This window comes from Choristoneura fumiferana, chromosome 10 (genome assembly GCF_025370935.1).
Source record: "Choristoneura fumiferana chromosome 10, NRCan_CFum_1, whole genome shotgun sequence".
Classification (NCBI taxonomy): Eukaryota; Metazoa; Arthropoda; class Insecta; order Lepidoptera; family Tortricidae; genus Choristoneura; species Choristoneura fumiferana.
This window is the reverse complement of record NC_133481.1, coordinates 18,028,709-18,050,620: the sequence shown is the minus strand read 5'-3', so window position 1 is coordinate 18,050,620 and position 21,912 is coordinate 18,028,709. Positions and strand designations below refer to the sequence as shown.

The 21,912-nt window shown below is 37.5% G+C and overlaps 1 protein-coding gene across 1 annotated transcript in view; it reads right to left on the bottom strand.

Moving 5' to 3' along the window:
• Positions 1-21,912, bottom strand: part of ds (dachsous cadherin-related 1) — a 410,449-nt gene that overhangs the window by 9,422 nt on the left and 379,115 nt on the right. The window contains exons 5-10 of the mRNA XM_074093746.1: positions 5,338-5,510; positions 4,707-4,936; positions 4,209-4,395; positions 3,497-3,923; positions 366-713; positions 78-232 (exon numbers count right to left, since the gene is read on the bottom strand). Of these exons, the coding sequence (XP_073949847.1) occupies positions 78-232; positions 366-713; positions 3,497-3,923; positions 4,209-4,395; positions 4,707-4,936; positions 5,338-5,510 (1,520 nt within the window). The remainder of the gene's footprint in view (positions 1-77; positions 233-365; positions 714-3,496; positions 3,924-4,208; positions 4,396-4,706; positions 4,937-5,337; positions 5,511-21,912) is intronic.

Sequence of the window (21,912 nt, the reverse complement as noted above, 5' to 3'; positions counted from 1 at the left end):
TTATGTTTCTTAGTAAAAACACGAATCTTATTATAAATGAATACGCTTGAATTAAGGCAATTAGATATTTTACTTACTTTAAATGACAAACTGGAGCTTGTAAATGTAGGTCTATTATCGTTTAGGTCTAGAACCTCAACTTTTAATTGTCTCACTGTTTGTTTAGGAGGCTTCCCACCATCAGTTGCTGCTACAGTCAGTCGATAAATAGATCTTTCTTCATGATCTAGAACTGAATTAAAATTTATAAATCAGTAACATCAAAATATAGGTTTTTCTATAATACAGGTCACTACAAACGTAGCAAATACAACAATCAGAGACTTATTAAATATAATAAAAGGATAAAGCGTTAAACAATATACCTGTACTAGTCTTGATAACCCCAGTTTTTGGATCAATTACAAAAACGCCAAAGCCATCCGAATCTCTGTCATTAAGAATGGAATAAGTAACTGATGAATTAATCCCATGGTCTCTGTCTATTGCTTTCACTCTCGCGACTTCAGCTCCTGGTTGCTGTTCCTCTCTAACACTGACGACATCTTCTCTTGGATCTATGATTTCTGGTGCATTGTCGTTGACATCACTTATTTGAATAGACACTGGGACTCGGCTAGAGCGAGCAGGAGTTCCTTGGTCTTTGGCTTCAGCAAACAGAGAGTAAGAAGACTTTAATTCCCGATCAAGATAGTCTTTCGTTGTAATGATTCCTGTAACAAAAAGTTCAATTATCATTATCTCAATCCTATTTATGTCTCACTGCTAGGCAGAGGCACAGACCTCCTCTCGGAACGAGAGGGTTTGGGTCGTAGTTCCACGCGGGCCCAGTCCGGTTAGCGAACTTACTTGAGTTTTAAAAATAATAAACAAATTTTAATACAGAATCTAGATTAACTCTTGGTACCTTAATAACGCCAATTCACGTTCTAAATAAATTTACGACAAGAATTTTGTCAATTTCAATTCCATTATGGCGATAACCTAACCCGAAATTAGGCATTCATAAAAGAGATCGCTTGCGGCAGAATAGCTATGATTATCCCAGCCGAGCCGTATTGGGAACCTAAAAATCGTGATGACAGAAACGGTGAAGGATGATAAACGTGATTTTATGGATCCAGCACAAACTAAAGAAGACTTTAAAATCCCTGGTTTCTGAGACCATTTTCCTCAGCTTGTGGATGAAGTTGTCGACCAATAATAAGATGTGGCAGGGACTGCCGTAATGAGAGACGCGGAGCGAGCTTTATAAAAAAAAGCGCATCGTTATTTTCGACGCAGTTACATCCAAGCAGGATTTTGTTTCGATTATATGTAAGGTAGAATTAAGGTGCGACCAAACCACTGCTTAAAAAACGGTGACGGCACGGAATCGCAGTGACGCACTGTATTTATCGCATGCTCTCCACACCGCTGCTTAAAATACGGAATCGCAGTGACGTGCCGTAAACGCCAGGACTTTAACAAAAGTCTTACCCGTCACTGCGATTTCGCACCGTTAGCGTATTTTAAGCAGCGGTTCGGTCGCACCTTTACTCATTTTCTCGCGCTATCATTCATATAGAGTGGCGAATTAATAAAAACAATTCCACATTTCTCAGAGTCACAATTACATATTTAATTCGCCGACGATATACGCGTCATTGTTAAAATTTATAGTCACCCTTTGGAGAGTCGGATTCCAGCAACATTTTACACCTATTACTCATTTCAAAAGCATATGAAAATAAAAGGTATCCGTCAACCGAACGAGTTGTACGACCGGCCAACGTCCTACACGTACATTTGTAACGTACGAGCTTTAATGCCCGACGACAGTATCTGGCCCTCTGAGGCTGTAATAAAACATAGCAGAGAATAGCCAGGCTTCTACATAGTAATATTTTAATAATAGTTAATGGCGGGTCAAGCCGCGTGCGCAAACGACGACGTTTATAACTCTCGATTGACGCGCATATATTCATTACAGCCGCCTCCCGGAGCGAAGATAGTCGCGACCTTTCCGTTAAAAATTGCCATAAACGATTGATTAATAATCGAGCAAACGCGCCAACTGTTAAGTGGGTAATTCGATTACTCGGATCGATCTCAGAATCGATTCGCGTCTGATGGTGCCGACGAATGGAATCAACAGGTTCTCTGCGATTATGCACATAAAAGGGCGGAGTTTTTGCCTCCGAAAACATTGTAGAAGCAGCTGTTTGGATCAGTATTCAGATCGTAGCCAATCGGGTCCACATACAGACGTCATTCGGAATGATTTACGAATTTGCCGGCGACAGGAGGGTAGACACCCGCTAACTAGCTCGCGGGGTGTCGATCCGCGATAAGCCGAATTGAGACGGAACGGGGGGCCATTCATCAGTCAGTTATCTGAAGATGCCAACCCCCATTTTTGCGGACGCCCTTATTGAGAAAGAAAAATGGCGATTTTAATGATAAGGTCTGAATCTCATCACTGGAGAAATTGTTTACTCAAAATGTTTGTTTTCTTTGACAAGAAATATAGTCTCTAGACCTTTGTGAACAATACTTTAATTCCTAGATCATTTTGTATTTCATAACGGCGGAAACATGAATTATTTACCTAAGACCCATTTAGGAGACCCACTTGCTCGTTTGCTATCCAGTCTTAAAATTAATGTTTATTGTTACCTATTTAGTTTATTTGCGTGATTCCCACACAATTGTTTTTTTACTTGTAAAGAATCTTAAATGATAATTTCTGAACTGCTTAACCCGGTTATTTCATACCCAAGAATAGTTTTCGTTACTCTCCACGAAATCGCAAGAAGGCGATATTCATGGGAACATCAACTATGCTCCCCTTTCCTCAAAATGCAGGTAAAATTGCTGTTTGCCCTGTCTGTTTGTCCAGTCGATGGGTCTTAAAGCACAACACACTTCGAGTTTTAGCTTTCAAAAGTGCCGGCAGTCTAAACAATGCGTTGAGAGGTAGGAATTATTCTTGGTTGATCAAACATTGGATAGGATACTCGGCTCGTTGGGATTACGGTAAAATTTCATTATGAACGAGTATATAAGAATGCACTGTTAGAGGACAGTTTATATTTGAAATAATCATCTCAAGTGCTTTGTTCTGGCTTCAAAAAAGTACGAGTATGAAAATCTAAATTGTTTAATATATTTTTTTAGTATATAGTATATTTTGTATACAATCTATTTATTGTAACTTATTCTCTTTAAAGAAAACACTTAACTAATCAAACGCGTTGAGCCGTGATTTGTATAATAATTATGCCCATGTATTTAAATTCCGAAATAGAAAATATAATTCAAGCAGTTTTTAATTGAATTTCGGTGTATTTATTCATAAATAAATATTATGATTGAAAGGTATAAAAACAAAACAATACCAATAAATGAGAAATTTACCAACGTCCACTTCAAACAACAAACGAGCAAACCAAATCAAACCTCGTTAAACGACTACACAATAATGTCTGCCTTGAATAAATTACTTTCAACTCACCTGTCAATGGATTTATAAAGAAACTAGTATTTGTCGGGAACAGGCTGTATCTTAGCAGCGCATTGTCACCTAGATCAGCGTCTGTCGCCACTATTTTACCAACAAACGCGCCAATATTCATATTTTCTTCAACAATGAATTCATAGGCTGCTTTAGGGAATACTGGGTCGTTGTCGTTGGCATCTATAATGTTTATAACTATGCTAGCACTGGCTGATAGTGGTGGTATGCCGTTGTCCGTAGCTGTTATTGTCATTCTGTGTTGTGCAACTGTTTCTCTGTCTAGAGGCTTGGCGAGATACACCCAGCCAGTGGTGGGTTGAACTTGGAAGAAACCATCGTTGGATGTGTTACCAGCTGGTATTATGCGATAGGTAATGCGTGCGTTATTGCCAGTATCCTTATCAATTGCTTGGATCTCCATAATCTGTGAAATGGATGCATTATTAACACTAAGGTATGTTTTATTTCAGCAACAATTTTTCATGAAATTAGTTCGTAACTCTGCATTTGCAGAAATATTTTATTTGTGATCCAAAAAGTATTTCTATGATTTATGACAAAAATAAAATTAATCCACATTTATTTAACATGTAGTAATTTTAAATCAAAGTGTTATTATGAAATAGCAGCAGGCCATCATTAAGCACTGATAGCAATCTCGGTTTGAACATTAAATTACTTAAATAACAAATGAACGTAATTTTTATACCTTTGTGTTAACAGCCTCTGACTCCAACACATTGGAGGTATAGGATTCATGTTCGAACACTGGAACGTTATCGTTAACATCTTGTACATCAACAGTTAGGGTCAAGTTAGCACTGAGCGGTGGTGTTCCTCCATCTTTGGCAGAAATGACTAAGGTATGACGCACCAAGTTCTCGTAATCTAAGGGTCTGTAAAAAAGTCACCATCGTGATTAGTCTTATTTATGAAGTTAGTTTGCTTATGTAGATGTCTTTACAAGATAGCTATTACAAATAAAAAACAATGAAACCTACAAATTTAAATATAATGAGACACATAAGGTTATTTTTCTGTCCATAATTTTGTCAAAAATAATAATTCATTACTCATTTGCTCAGAAATGCAACTTACTCTTAACTTGGTAATAGTCGCTAGAAAAGTACCAATAGACACAAAAAGTGAAAGCTTTTTTCATATTAAGTTTACAAGTTACTGCAATTAATTTTAAGTAGACACCTACCTCAAAAGAGTAATCAATCCGTGCTGAGCATTTACAGTAAAAGTGTTCGGAGGTCCACTAGCTGACACCAGATGGTAAGAAACTAGCGCATTGTTGCCCTCATCTTCATCAGTGGCTCTGGCTGCGTAAACCACAGATCCTACTGCTGCTGCCTCGGCCACAGACACCCGCACTGATGATGTACCAAACTCAGGAGCGTTATCGTTGATGTCTTCAAGAGTTATTTGGACCTGTCAAAAAGATACATGATGAACACTGTTACTTGGCCATAAAGGAAACAAGTTTGAAGTGGCCGATTAAGCGCCGCAATGTCATAAAAATTGCACGATTTTTCGTCCTTGAATTGAAGGACTTTTGGGCCACTAGGCAAGATTTGCGATAAAATGTGGACTGAATTATTAGTGTCACCACTATTGTTGTCACGCTTAAGATTGGTGCTATTAGTAATTGAATAGTAACAAGCCTATATCTAGCAGTCCACTGCTGGACATAGGCCTCCCCCAATAAGCGCCATTGCGCCCTGTCCTCGGCTTGACGCATCCAGCTTCTACCAGCAGTCTTACGCTGATCGACCCATTACTTCCTTACTTCTGTTAATTTCTCCTTCTTTCTTGTTTCCGTCATTTCTTACCTGCGTTTGATCAAAGCTAGCAGGGTTTCCGCTAGCTGCCTTCACGTTTAGCAGGTACGACGCCTTGGTTTCCCGGTCTAGGTTCCCTGATGTTCGGATGGCACCAGTGAGGGGTTCTATGGTGAAGTGGTGGTCGGGGTCTCCGGAAACGATGCTGTAGCGGGGTTGCTTGCCTGAGAAAAGTGAAGATTGAATTGTGTTTAAATATTTAATGGTAAATTGGAAGACGTGGAGGTATTATAGTTAAGGTAAGGTTCCTAGGATGAAACGTATGCTATTTTTCATTCTGTGATTCCTATACCTTAGTCTTTAGCCACTTGACAGTCCGGAGCGCGCGACCAATATGCCTCAAACAGTCCGGGTTTTTTATCGACGGGCGAAACGCGCTGTGTGTCCACAATTTTTCAACTACAAAGTTTTGAATAAAGAAGAAATATTGAGACGTAAATTAATGTTTACTCATTCAAATACTTTTTGTAAAAAAATAGCATGTAATTTATGATTTATTCACAAAATCAAGGTTAAACTTTACGACACTAAAGTATCCTCGGACGGTTTGAAGCATTTTGGTTTTGGATACCATGGTATCGTCGGACTGTCAATACTCAATACTCAATATTTTATTGCTTTTCCACAATGTATGGTTACAATAGTTACAAAGAGATTATGTGATCATCATGGACCCTCAAGTCAAGTGGTTAGTAGCATGGTGAAAGGTTGTGCTAGATACTCTGAAGATGAACTCTGGTTAAGTTCAAAACGCGTCGGTGCAGTGTGTCGGTGGTGGTGGTAATAGTTGGATTTGTGTGATTTGTGTGTGTTCTTACAGTGTAGAGGTGGAAGAGCTGGGTGCATGAACACACTTTGTTGCATAGACGTAGCTATCGTAAGGGCGCGAGTGAGCAAAGTAATTGTTTATAGTTAATTAGTAAATTCTGCACGGCAATGTTCTTTACTCAACGTAAATGAAAACCTTGATTTAACGGTTGACGTGAGCAAAGTCGCAGGTAAAGTTATTGCATTTCTCGTATCTATATCATCAATTCTCCAATTTCTTCAAGTCCTGTCTCAGTTTCCCGGGTGAGACGTTCCCGTAGAATCGACTGGGAATTTATGGGCCATAAACGTTTATGCTCGTATTATGTTACCATAGATCAATTGTCTATGAATCTAGGAAAGGACGTTAAGTTTGTGTTCAAATGAGTTATGCGCTGTTTGTATGGAACGGCTTTCACGAAGCGGATGAATGAAGACACGAAAATTAAAACGTTGTCGATGGAAGCATGCAGTTTTGCTTCATCGTCATTACATGCCTCCTCTCAGAATGAGAGGGCTTGTGCTGTAGTTCCTACGCAGGCTTAGTGTGGATTGGGAGCTTCATACACCATTTGAATTGTAAGGCTCGTGGTAATTTTCAAACGCAATTTCGCAAATGAATTTCGAAAAAATCAGAGGCGCTGGCCCGGTATTGAGCCCACAGTCCTTTGCCTAAGAAACCATAGGTCAAACCATTAGGCCACCGTTGGTTTGCTTGCGCGGAATATTATGAATAGTGTAAGTATGAGAAATACATCACAAACATATTTCACACACATATTATTACACATTTTCTGCAAAAACCAGTCACGTCAGCCACTAGAGGGCATCAGAATTCAACGAGAAGAAACAGTTGCTGTAGCCGAACATGGCTAGGAGTAGATGATGATGATAATGAGGACGAGTTATTGGTGGTATCTAGAAGATACTTTAGTAAAGATAATAGGAATAAAATTGTGTCAACGGCCATACATTTGTTTTTCCAGTTCAATCTGTAGCAAGCATCCGAGACTTAATTGCTCACGAATCCGATTTTCCCAAAAACGTGGTTCCAAATTTTGGTAGCAAGTAAGCAATTTATTAAAACCTGTGAAAGCACCAAAAAAGTCTCCGCGTTAAGAGCTTAAGATGCGAAAAAGTGGTTGGTAATATAACGGTTTCAGAATGAAATACAACATTTTCATTCGTCTTATTCTCTAAGTACCTACTTATATGTTTAGACTCAGTTATTTATTAAGTTCCTTTGATTGGGTGTATGATTCTCAATTATCTCTTTCATATTGTTTAGAATATTTTCGTACAAATATAGAAACATCAATTCACTTTAATTTCAATATGATAATGGTGGCATATTTATTGTCAAGTATGAGTCTGTTAGATCTACTTAAAATTATACTGTATATGCCCAAATAAATACGTCTCTGTATCAAATTTATTTAATCACTTTGAACTTCCCTATCACCACCATTACCCGTAGCGTCTATATAAATTCATAATCCCCAAAAAACGTTTTCTATCTATCAATTTTTAATTGGCAGTTTTCGCAGCGATTTAAAGGCATTCATTGTCGACATTTTTTTGGCGCTTTTTGTCGTTGTTTTTGGGCCAGTTCGGGCACTTGACGCTCCAAGATTGATATACAGTCTTATTGGAGACATGGCGACTGTCTTTGTTTCGGCGACTGGTTGGCCCTAGGGCTGGTGAAGCGCAAAAAAGGGTTTTAGCATAATTTTAGCCGACTGCGGAAGACAAAAAATTTCACTCATTTTTAGTATCAGTTTAATCGGTTTTCTGAAAGTGTGCTCCAACGGCGAGCTAAAGGACTTTGAGAAAGTATCACAAATGGATCTGAAACATGTCAGGGATATTCCATTTTAACATGAGACTAGGTTTATACCGCAGTTACAAGTTATATATTCCAAAAACCTAAAAAAAAATTTTTTTTAGCCCACTTTTATGATCATCAAGAAATAACAAAATTTTAAACCTCTTACTCCAGTGCTTTTTTAGACTGTGTCTTGTCTGTGAGTAAGTTCGTCAATCAGCCAGTCAGTTATGCTACTCTTTTGTGGATAAAGAGTGAAAGAGAGAGATAGATTTTTTTTACACAATTTCAACACTCGTGAATATAAGTTATTTTCTTGCCAATGAGTACTAACTATCAGGTTTTTTTCCAATGGAAGTGTCAACCCTATGCCTCCCCGCTTACCCCTTTCCCTCCCCGCGTTTCCCCTTTGTCTCCTTCTACTTATGCAGTCGCATGCGAATCGCCGTTCCTTATTTTCGGTCAGTGATTTTACAGAATTCTCGTTGAATGCAGGTAGCCCATTTTTTTATTTTAATACGCCTACTTTATTTATTTTTTAAAGTCGGTTTGTAGATGGCGGTGAGAGAAAGGGGTTTAGGAGCCTCAGAATGTTACAGATTTTGGTAGAAAAAGACGCATGGTTTTACTTTGCAAATCAAAATGTGAATCCCGCTAATATTATAAATATGCGAAGGTTTGTAAGTCTGTTTATTTGTTACCTTTTCAAGTCTAAACCAGTGAACTGATTTAGATGATTCGGTACCTATACAGATAGAGTCCCTGGGAAGGACACAAGACAATTTTTTCCCGGAAAATTGGATAGTTCCCGCGGGATAACAATAAACAAATTCTACGCGAACGGAGTCGCGGGCAACAACTAGCAAAGAAATAAATCCTTCGTCCCTTCACTTGCTATTGGATTGTATAATAAAAATACCGTGCTTTTCTTACGAGAAACATTAGATATTATAGTTTTTTTTTGACATTAAAACTGACCTGTGATTGATACCTATCTCACCTGACGAAAAGTTCAGACGAGGCCAAAGGTGTACGAGTTTCACTGGTTCAGTTGTTACTGCCCTCTCTTAAGCACTCTCATTTTGAGAGGCCTGTGCCCAGCGGGACGTATATACACCGTGTTATTTTTGATATCCGTTAACTTTAAGGGGACAGTCTACAGGTCAAATGAAGTAAATTTCTCTAAGACACTAGGCGCCTAACTCTTACTGTTTAAAAGATAATCAAGAGTTAAGATAATTAATTATTAGCAGTAAAACAGCGTAAAGGTCCTTAATTTGTGTTTTTTTTTCAAAGTCGTTAACTAATCCGTGTTTAATTCACACATATTTAGCAAAAAAGATAGATTTTTTTTGATGCCTCTCTTAATGTGTCTGTCACGTCAATGTCACTTGTCAGGTTTATTTATTGTACAATTTAACAATTAGCAATGAATGTGAAGCTTCCATGTGTGAATGTGGCATGGACAAGGGCACCCTCGAGCACTTGTTCTTTCATTGCTCCAAAATAACCACTCCCTTATATGACCTCCTCCCTCCCCGATTCCCTCGCCCCGTTAACATAAATTTCCTTCTTGCTCTAGCACATACCCGTCTTATAAATGTATTATTTAAGTTTATAAAAAATAACAAACTATATTTGTAGGTAGTTTAACAAAAATTTATGTTTGTGTTGTTTATTTAAGGTTCTCATCCGAGAACTGAACACCGAAGCTACCGTACAACGGCCAACCGATAGTGTCTTTTTCAACCTCGACATTGGCGGAATCATCGATAGTATCGATGGAGCTATATTTTTTCTAAAAATTTAATTGAATTGATGTGAAGCTATTATATGCAAGAAAAAATGTTTTTTATTTTGGAAAAAAAAATTATTTTCAATTTCCGAAAAATTTAATTATCAGGTAGTTCATATCAATGAACTGAGTCGTCTGCCGAAGTTGACGGATATAAAAACCGGCCAAGTGCGAGTCGTACCAATATTTTTATTTTGATGTAACTAAAAATGCTTTTCGCAATTTTTCCTTTATCTGTGCTATAAGAGGTTGTTCGTACCAAATTTCAAGATTCTGAGTTCACGGGAAGTACCCTGTAGGTTTTGATTCCCTTGCGATTGTCGAAAATTTGCAGCATAAACGGCTGTATATTTTGATTGCGTTGGCTTAGAAGTTTGATTTTTTCACAGCTCCAAGGGACAGTAGACCTGAGTATTTGATATAAATTTCAGCTTGATACCTCCACGCGTTCCTCCGAAAAAGGGTCTTGACGGACAGACAGACGGACAACAAAGTGATCCTATAAGGGTTCGGTTTTCCTTTTAAGGTACGGAACCCTAAAAAACACGGTGTAGAGGCTGGGATGATGTCCGTGATGATGACGGTGAAAATGAAGCCAGATATGTATCTCACTGGTTAAGTTGTCCCTTTGCTAAACCCCCTCATTCAAAAGGCTTTGTGCCCAGCAATGGAAAGTACAGTACCCGGCCATAAAGATTGCACATCGGTCTTTGGAAAGAGAGAGAGAGAGAGAGAGAGAGAGCGTTGTCACACACTACTTATGTGACGTTTGTCAATCGTTGTGCAAGTGCAAAGAGCACGGACGCATTTAGATAAATGAAAACATATAATAAAGAGTGGTTGAAACCCCCCAAAACTTTAAATTGTACGATGGCGGCTTTAGGAAAAAGAGGGAACTATCCTTTTTCTAGTAGTTGCAACAGCTCTCTATAGATATCCGAAGTTTACATGTCATTAATTTGACGTAAACTAATCCATACTATACTATATACTATAATAATAATATTATAAATGCAAAAGTGTGGGCGTTTGTGTGTTTGTATGTTTGTTTGTCCGTCTTTCACGTTGAAACGTAGCGACGGATCGACGTGATTTTTGGTATAGATATAGTTTATGGGCTAGTGAGTGACATAGGCTACTTTTTATCCCGGAAAAATGCATGCGCGCGATAACTGAATTCCACGCGGGCGAGGCCGCGGGCAAAAGCTAGTTAAGTCCATAAAGGTGCAGTATTTATTTGATGTAAAACATCACTTAATAAATACGATGATTGATGGACGGTCGCCAGTGTTCGGAAATCGTCGTGAACAGTCAACTGTCTTTTTCCGAAGACCGATCTTTATCGCCGGGTACTGTATATAAGCTGGGATGATGATGATGATGATGATGATGATGATGACAAAGGAAGTCACATAGAACACTTATCACTTTTTCCCGCTGCAGTCGAACATGATTGAGTCCTGCAGTTCTGTGATACATACAATTGAATGCATGACAAAAAAATATGGGTATTTTAATCTGACCGCCAACCTCAAAAGGGATAAATTAAATTTTGGGACCGCGGCTAATTCGATTCACACTTTAAGCCCCAATGTCCCATATATTTGGAAATAAATTCAATCTTAAGTTATTTTAATCTTAAACATTAGTAACTTTTATTGTAATTATGAATAAATATATAAGATGGTCTTTAACTTTCGTAGTATTTATAAGAACGAAGTCACTTTCCGCCGTCTGTTCCTCTGTAGGTATTTACGCTTAGATCCTTTAAACTACGCAACGAATTCATGAACTTTTCTTCAATAGACAGTGTATTCAAGAAGAAGGTTTCAATATGTAGATAACTAGCGACGCGCCCCAGCTTCGCGTACACTTGGAAGTTTTCGTGAAAGGCAGGTGAAAAATGTGTCGTTGAGACTTTCTTTATTTGTTCACCTTTTTTCTCAAAGTTGTACCCGAGCGAAGCCGGGGCGGGTCGCTAGTAATTAAAATATATGTGTAACTATTACAGTACATGAACAACTAGTGAAGAAACTTGGCTGTCTAGACGGGGTGGCTATGATGTGGAGTAGGGCCGAGTCTCCGTCTCGTCCTCCCTAAAGCTAAAAGGCAGATAGTTTTAAACTGTCCCCAAGGTAAAATTACATTTAAATTGGTTTAATAATGTAAGCGTGAAGAGGTAGCAGACACACACACAGAAGAACAGGCAGAGCTACCTTCGAATTTATAATAGCAGGTATGGATGGAATTAATCCAATCTTGACAGGCAAATAATCGCTAGATGGCGTTAGTATCGAAATATTCGTTTGTTCAAAGTCAAAAGTCAAAATCAAAATATCTTTATTCAATTTAGGCTATAACAAGCACTTATGAATGTCAAAAAAAAACTACCACCAGTTCAGAATAACCTCTGTTGAGAAGAATCCGGCAAGAAACTCAACGAGGTATATTTTTTAAAACAGATTTACAATATTATTAAATTATATTTATACATCACAAGTATTTAACAAAACTATATTTTTAACACAGTAGGTTCGCTATTTGAAGGGATCGCTAATGCGGATCGGAATTATTTCCAAATATCCCTGTCCATAATATAATCATTAACTTTATAATACGCCTTACATATTAATGGCTTCTTGACAATAGATCTGAATTTTGTATCCGTTTCGTTTGTTTGTTGTTACAGTCTTACTTTTGATTGGCTCATTAATTTATTTAGCCAATAACAAACGTGAAGAAAATGTCTTACTATACTAGCGCCAACTAATCTACCATAGAAACCTTCAGTGTTTACCATCTTAGCTGTACCCTCATTACTGACTGTGCTTGTGTGCAGCTAACTCACTCAACCGAGTTCACAGACCACTAATCAAACCTAACCCATCGAATGTAACCTTCGAACTTTTGATTCATTAAGCTGTGCAATACCCAACAAAATTTGCATTGCCATTCTAAATTGACTCCTATAATGCGATTATCTTACTCACGTTCTGAGCTCAATTAAGTCGCCGATCTGGGAATTGTCCACTGAATCAATTTAAATGAATTAATTATCTAATAGTAGATAATCTGTAGGTGGGAAGGGGGCTATCAGATGGTGGAGTACGATCGAGGGTTCCCATAGCAGGAACTATTTATTCTAGATCGTTCGTTGGTATTTTTAAGAATTCAAAAAAGGAGGATGTTATACTATAGTATAGAAGTAAGGTAGATGGCTAAGTATAAGCCCACTCCTACTGGATCGTGCTGAGGCACCGACTTCACACGTACATTCAAGCATAGAACATCCTCCGTTTTTGAATTCTTTCTTTTTTGTATACAGGATGATTAATCCAAATGGATCAGGAGGGAGAAGTCTGAGAGTTAGCGAAATCTGTTCTTAGGAACCATGGCGTCGATTTTAGATTTAAGTAATAAAGAACTAAATATCATGGGACACTTGACACCAATTGACCTAGTCCCAAACTAAGCAAAGCTTATACTATCGATACTAGGCAACGGATAAACATACCTAGATAGCTAAATACTTAAATACATATTAAACATCTAGGACCGAGAACAAACATTCGTATTATTCATACAAATATCTGCCCGGGCCGGGAATCGAACCCGGAGTCTCAAGCTTCGTAGTCAGTTTCTCTAACCACTTGGCTATCCAGTCGTCAGAATAAAATAATACACGCACAAACATCACGCCTGTATTCCCAAATGGGGTACTTAGGCAGAGCACACGAAACGTTACCGCTTCGGAGCTACTATTAGCAATTTTAGGTTTTACAAGTTTGACAAAAACGGTACAATATTGACAGGTTGCTAGCCTGTCGCCTACGGTATACCTTAACCTATATCCTCAGTCGCCTCTTACGACATCCACGGAAGAAATGGAGAGGTGTAATTCTAACCCGACACCACACGCGTAAAATAATAATAGTATAATAATGGCATGTTTTTTGTTAACTCTCACACATAACCGAAAATCGAATCATACATCCATCGATCCTGACAAACTTTCGCGCTAATAATATAAGTATGATTATTTAGTAATTCAATCATAACCAAAGGAATATTCCTTGTGCGCACAATGAATGGGCAACGAAAGTGCAACAAAAAACTAGACGCTAAGAAATGCAAGCGCTGAATGTTGTAATTGCAATGTAATTTTATCTTTTTTGCGACAATTAACCACAAAACATCTTCTGTTTAAATCCAGCCAAATAGCGTCGGGAAAAAAGAGAATAATTGAGGTACACTCGAAAAAGAAGTCTAAAACTTTGGCAGTAAAAACTGTCGCGGCGCGGGTTCGCCGACCCCCAGGATTTATGCAGCGCGGGCGCAGCCGAATCGGACCCTTGGATTTCTGGCTATGGGATTCGAATTTTAAATTTCGCCAGCGTAAGATCGGGTCTGTGCGAATTTAAAAGTTATTTCGGCATAGGCATCATTATTTTCGGTGGTTGAACGTTTTTTCATAAAGTACTAAATAAGGTTTTGTTACATTGTTGTTGCAGTTTTTCGGGTTTGAGATGGTGACGTCTCTAACTTAAGCCGCTCTGACTATCGTTTAAAAAAATAGGAAAAGTAGATGGATATTATGAGACTCAAACATGATTAAAGCTGTAGGTATGTACACCGAAACTGTCGTATGGTTTTCTAATAGTCTCTTCAAAATCTATTGACATCTATGTACTAGACTGCATGTCAAAACGGCGCACAAAATTTGTTCACAGCGCGGATTGGTGAACCTTTCACTATAGTTTGTTGACGTCCGTGACAGGGGTTGTGTCAAAGTAATATTGATGATTTATGCGTCGCGCGTTTTGTTCCAAACAGCCAGTCTAGTGCACTGATGCATCAGTGGTGTAGCGGTATAGCACGCGGTACGGAATACCGAGGACCTGGGTTCGATTCCCAGTGATGGTCTTATTTTTCTGGTTTTTCTGTGCATCTATATTTCAGTTTGTATTTTCAATTTAGGTTTTACGGGATGACCGTAAAAGTAAAAATTTGGAATTGAAATAAAAAATACAAAAAGATTCCAAAAAACCAATCTTAGCCAGTCTAGTGCCGTAAGGTACATAGATATGGGTTTGGGACTAGGTCAATTGGTGTGAAGTGTCCCATGATATTTATTTTATTTATTTATTTACATCCTCGCACATCTCTGTTGGAAACGTAGCCTTAATAGCTAAGAACCAATATAAATTAGTATAGTTCATTAATTCCATAGACATCTTTAGAAAACTTAAGTTTTACTTTTTACATACTTTAGTCTAATACGAATAAGTTTAGCTAATAGTACATATCTTAGGATAAGTATAACATGAAGCAGCCACATAATGTAAGCACTCGTCGACAAAACGACAAAATTTCCAAGTCAGCGCAAAATGTTTTGTCCTGTCACCGCTCGATATAGCTTGATCGATATATCGATATGCATATCAACCCTAAACAGTCGGGAACAATCGTCCCTATCCGCTTATTTGCGTAATGGTATTCGTATAAACGGGTCCCGCAACGAGACTGTGAAAAAAGGTTGTGACGAAAGAGATGGAAAAAAGGATTCGCTTGACGCATGTTCTGATGCAAAGATACCCGTAGTATGGATGAAAATCTTCAAACTGCTGTAATTCATCATCATCACCATCATTTCAGCCTATAAAGTATGTATGTACGTAACTAAACACTTTATTGCCCATAAAAATAAAATAACAAGAAATACAAATACACAGAGAGGAGAGGAAAGGCGACCTTATCCCTAAATAGGGAACTCTTCCAGCTAATCTAGTTTAGAGAAGTAAAGTATAGTTAACTCAAGTTCTGGGCCGTAGTTTCCACGCGGGCTTAATGCGAATTGGAAAATTTACGCGCATCATCAAATTGCTTCACAGGTTTGTGCAGGTTTCCTCACGATTTTTTCCTTCACCGTGGTCAATTTGAAATGTAATTCCGTACCTACATGAACATCGAAAAACTCAGAGGTGCGAGCCCGGGTTTGAACCCACGATCCTCTGCTTGAGAGTCCATGTCAAACCACTATAGGCCACCACGGCCAGGCTAGTATACCTAATTCTAAGATTAATTACTGCAGAAAATGAAAAGACATTTAATGTGCGTTATCCGAGCAAGGCCTTGGAACTAGGATCGTTAGTCACAATCACAAGAATCTTTTGCATCCTAATCAAATATCGATTTACTTGTATAGCCGCACGCGTAATCATTGCGGAAGTAATACTCCATTAAGGCAAGGTAATCTAATTTAGATGATATGAAATGTATGAAATAAAATAGTCACGCTCAAAAATAGTGGAAATAAATGAAACATAAATTACCTATAATTATAAATGTGGGAACTATATTCTGAGAGAATGGCCGTGCCCAGCATTAGGGCGTACCTATATACGTTGGAAATGATGACAATAATGATTACTTATTGTTTCTCAACATATAAAACGGCACTTAAATTTGCTTTTAAATGCTACTTTATTGGGTGAAAGATTCATTGTTAATAAATAGGTTCGCCCTAGTGCAGTAAAAAGTTTACATACGAAAGTAAATTAAATTACACTAAGAAAATGACTACCATCCGATTTTTGTGGGCCATTGTCAAAACACGTTACGCTTAGTCCGGATCTACAGTACATTATATTTTTAATTAATGAATGTTTATCTCAAAGCGAGTTAAACATAAATCTGGTGGGGGCGTGCTTGAACATCGAACATAAATGTTATGAAGCTCTTTCTAATTAAACTCAAGGTTGGGCCGGCTGGCTTAACGCACAAAAGTGCAGCGTAAAGCTGGTGTACTTGCTACGCAAAACGATTATTATTATCAAGACGAAGTCTACTTTAGACCAAAAGTCTTAAATAAATAAAATAATTAAAAACTAAAAGGAATAAGTCTAGTGATCTAGAACTCTGTCAAGTACTCGTAGCTAATTTAAAGTTCAACAGTCGGGACCCATTACCAAGAATTTTTGAGCTGGTTACGATTTACGAGTAAATAGGTCCTGACTGTTGAACTTTAAATTAGCTACTCAACAGAGTTCTTGATCACTAGACTAATTTTCTTCCTTTTAGTTTTAAAGGCAGTCGGGTTTTAGATTTTTTAAATGTAATGTTTTGTTTTAAACTTTTTTGATATTTCTGTGAAAATGGTACATTAAAAGTATTATAACCCATATTACCCATATTGTACATTATTTTTTATTCGTCCGCCATATTTTTTTTAGAAACCCCTCAAACTGTGAAACATAGTTAATGAGGAAGAGAGCAGTCAATGGACTTCTCATTCCAAACGCCATACTACACGCAACCGATTGAAGATGTTACTAAAACAAAAAAAAGATTTTTTTTGGCAGACGCCATATTGATATATTATATACCCTATGTCACTCCGACAGTTATGACAAATTCAATGACACCTCATATGTTAAAATCCGTCAAGCCGTTTAGGCTGCAGCGGGGACCAAAGAAATGGACGTACATACACTCAAAAAACATAACCCTCCTTCGGGCAGTCGGGTAAAAAGTCTTGCCAATGGAAGCGCGGCAAGGGAATAATACATTTGATGTTTCAGTGCGTGGAAATTTCAACGGATTCTGTTTTTTCTGTAAGTATCGAAATTCGATACCATCGTCATTTCGAGACCACCTTTGGCCACATCTGCACTTTTCATCAGGTGAGATAACAGTCAATCGCGGGTCAGTTATAAAGAAACTCCTCCTTTTTTGAAGACGGTTAAAAAATAATATTTTTTCTTCGCTGAATCCTTTAAATTGAACCAACCCTCAATTGCACAATGTGAGATAATTTTTAAGAGATATCTTCTCAAAATCTACAGATTTCATTTTCTATATCGATTCTTGGACTTTGTTTATTGCTTTTGCAATTACAAAGTTGCATGTTTGCAAATAACGAGGGCTCGCGGCCTCTTTTGTTTTTAATAAAAAAATATCTACCAGTTGTATTAGGTACGGGAAAATTTAAATTTCAGTATATTTATACAGAATGGTAATGTAATCGGAGTTTAACTAGTTAGTCTTCCTACTGCGCTGGACAGCGTCCCTTGAGCATCAAATAGAGAAATAGCTGAGATTACGAACTTATAATAAAAGTGATAGCAAGGGCGTCGCCAAGGGGGGGCCGGGAGGGGCAGCTGCCGCCCCCTAGAGATTCTTAAAAAGTTGCCAAATGTAAAGGAACCAAACCAAAGTTCTAAATCTTTGACTTGACTTACTTCATCGATCATTTGACTTGACTGTCTCGGATTATTTCATAGTAAAAAATTTCTGTAAAAATTCGAATGATACACCAAACCGTCGAAACTAAACTCGAATCACAATACCAATTTCATACATTTCTCATTCTTTATATCAACTTAAACTCATTCTCCAATTTGGGTTGCAAAAACAAATTACGGTCGGACACTACTTTCACTTCCAACAAATTTCCAAACTTCGTTATGAATTTATCAGTCCACGAACCCTCGGACAATGGGCTGCGCTTGCGTTTCCCATAGACAAGTGCGCTAACGGTCCGCAATTCAGTGATTTAGAGGACTGCGCGTACAACAGAATAAACGTGGATGCCGCGGCTGCGTGTCACACCGTAATGTAACATTGTACTGAAAAGTTTCCAAGACGGTCCCATAAAGCTAGCATAGTTATGGGAACGGAAGCAATACCATGCCCTCGGTACCGCTCTGCTTTCAGAGCATGACATGAGTGCGTGTGAGCTAACTTTGGGGGTGGCAGGCGTGAGCTTGCCTTCGGATTCCATAAGCTTAATGGTTACTTGACCTGAAATGTATATTTCAGAATCAAAGTATATTACAGTTTTTTTTTTTTTTCTTTAATTGTATACCTACTGTAGTTTTTAAGTATTTTATTTGTAATTATTTTATTTAAAAAAATGACTTTCTGCCAAAGTAAACAATTAATTCATGTTAAGAGCTTGCCCTATTAGTTATTTCAACTGTCTGCCATAATTAATATCTGAAACGTAATATTAAAAAATTGCCACAGGGAACTTACTGAATGGAAACTTGCTTTTAATTTCCGTGAAAGTCTGAAATATTTGGAAACTTTCAACAATTTTAATGCATTTTTGATACTATTCTTCAACTTGCACATACATCGCTTATGTCATGTAATGCAAAAAGTACCCACCATTTTGCTTTGACGAAATCACTTTTTTCAGCAGTTAAACATACATTTTAAAATTAACCATTTCAACAGATGTTTACTTAAGTATTGAAATTACAAACTGAAATATAGATGCACAGAAAAACCAGAAAAATAAGACCAGCACTGGGAATCGAACCCAGGTCCTCGGTATTCCGTACCGCGTGCTATACCGCTACACCACTGCTGGTCAACGGTACAGACACGAATTTTCCCTATGCACCTTATATCCTTATTTTTAAGTAAAAATTTGGAATTGAAATAAAAAATACATAAATATTCCAAAAAAACAATCTTACTTAAGTATTGTCTACTTGGCTGGACAATTCTGTTAAGATATTTTTTCGGAATTTTTCCTTTTAAAATAAAATTACGCCTTTGAGACGGTACAATTTATATTATTACCGGTCAATGTATGGAAACATTTTTGTTAATCACGATTATAAAAATTGTTAATTCCTGAAGCTAATGTCTGACGAGAAAGATGTTAACACCGATATATCCAAATTTTTTTTTTAAACTAAACACTTTGGACACGGTGTAACAGACAGCCATTTCATTCGCCCTGTTGTATAAATATTAGTGAAATGCAACGCGTTGCAAGTGAGATAGCCGTGCTTTATTAGCTGGGCCTTGATTTACCAACGATGCGCGAGCGCCGACCTATGGGCGTACCGGACAACATATAGGCCTATAGAAAACGGGAATATATAAAATCTCATTTCGACAAATAAACATATACCTACCTACCTTGAACCGCATGAGTACTGATTCACTTGGATTCCACAAGATATGATTTTTCTTATACTACAAACAAGTTAATTGCAACAACACCATCTATGTATATTCAAAAGATGTCTCAAAACTTACTTTTAGAAAAAAGCTAACTGTACCTAATAAGGGCTACATAACAGTAATCATTAATACGGTTTACAATATATTAGGTATACACTAGCTTTTGCCCGGGGCTTCGCCCGCGTGGAATTCGGCTATCGCAGGATATTTTTCCGGGATAAAAAGTAGCCTATGTTAATCTATGGCTCATAAACTATCTCTATGCCACAAATCACTTCGATCCGTCGCTCCCTTTCCACGTGAAAAACATACACACACACACACACACTTTCGCATTTATAATATTAATATGGATGGATACTATGTACAGTCGAGGTCAAAAATATTTTTACACTTTAGTACTTTTAAATGCGCGCCATCTGATAATTTTTACAAAAGTTCAAACATGAATTGACAGCGACAAAGTAGTGAAGTGTAAAGATACCTACTTTTGACCTCGACTGTATAATTATAGTACATTATCTACTAATCGATTTTAGCAACTCTATCTCTGCCAGGTTAGAACGTAAACCTCATCTTCATTGTAATAAAATTTCTCAATTAAATTTAACTAAGCTATATAAAACATCAATTAATTCCACAATAAAATTTGCCACTCAATTTATTCTTAATCGCTTCTCTGCCAAATTGCTTCAATTACATAATTCTACATATCAATGAATAAAAGATACGTATAGGTATTGGTGGGCACGCTTATACTTGGCGAGTGCCACGCAACGACTGTTCATTGCGTGGCCGAGACGCTCGCTACAAGGTAATTTCTTTGCCGCACACGCAATGAATAGAAAAAAGGCTTTATAGTCGCAATTGGACATGGTCATGCCATTTGAGTTACGCGAGGTGTAGAGGAATATTCATAGTAGGTTGGATGCAGTATTCAAGTGGTATCTTCTAAAGTGAATTTTTTATTGCTTTTTTTTTTAAATAAAGTCCATTGAATGATTCGAAGGATTTTTAATAATTTTTAATTTTATGTAACTTTAAAAGTTTCAGAATAAAATGCGTGTATTTTACAGTCAAAGAGAAAAAAGATACTATACACCTTAGCTGTTTTTGTCATTTTGGGTAGTTATATGAAATAATGGAATAGAAATCCAAGTCGAAAATTATTACCCTGTGCTTAGCTAAACGTAAAATATTATCCACAAAAATTCAAGTTTATTACCGTTATTAAATACCCTTTAAAGATCCACAAACTCGTGCCTAAGGTACCCTAAACCGACCACAGCGATAGTTCGATTAAGCCAGATGGTTCACACCGATGCGTAACGGCCGGTCGAGAATATTTAATTTAATTTTCATAATAATAAATATCTGGATGCAATTGCACCGAAACGAAACGCCACTATACCAAATTAGGTACACATGCTAGCAAACGAAATGGAGCAGCAATACTACTTTAAAAATGTTAACGGAATCTACAATGGTCTTATGACGTGAAAATTACCAGTTTTGTAAATTTGAAAACAAATTCAGTATAATATATTATTAAAGTTCGTTCTTCCTAAGTATCAGTCGGCAGTTAATCTTCGAGCGATGGGTAGTTCACAAACGCGGGGACTTGACTTAATGCATTTGCTGCTATTTTTTTTTTTGAGTGGCGCAATTGCACACGAAATTTCGATTTTGACTTTATAATTAAGACACTCGCATAGAAAAAAAAACGGATTTGAGTCATACCAATTAATAACGTTTTCTTTCACCTGGATATAAAAATGACTTTAATTTAGGTCATCGATCAAACTTATAATGTTAAATAAATATCAGGGGACAATTGACACCAATTGATCTAGTCCCAACTTTGACTATGGCTTTACCATTCACAGGAGTCTTTGTCTTTCGTATGACTCGTATCTTTACTTCCTGAAGAAATCACCGGAATGTGTATAACCTTTTTACGTTTCAGGCAGTCGATTGTTTATTTTATACGCTCCTGTGTGACAAGCGGCCGCGGTGGATCAAAGCCCTACAACATTGGGCGAAGCGTGGCTGTTTAATTGATCCTGATATTTTACTGCCGTATTCCAATGCTTTTCGGTCTTCTCCAAAAAGCAAATAACTTATACGTACAGTCAACAACAAATATATCGTCCACCCG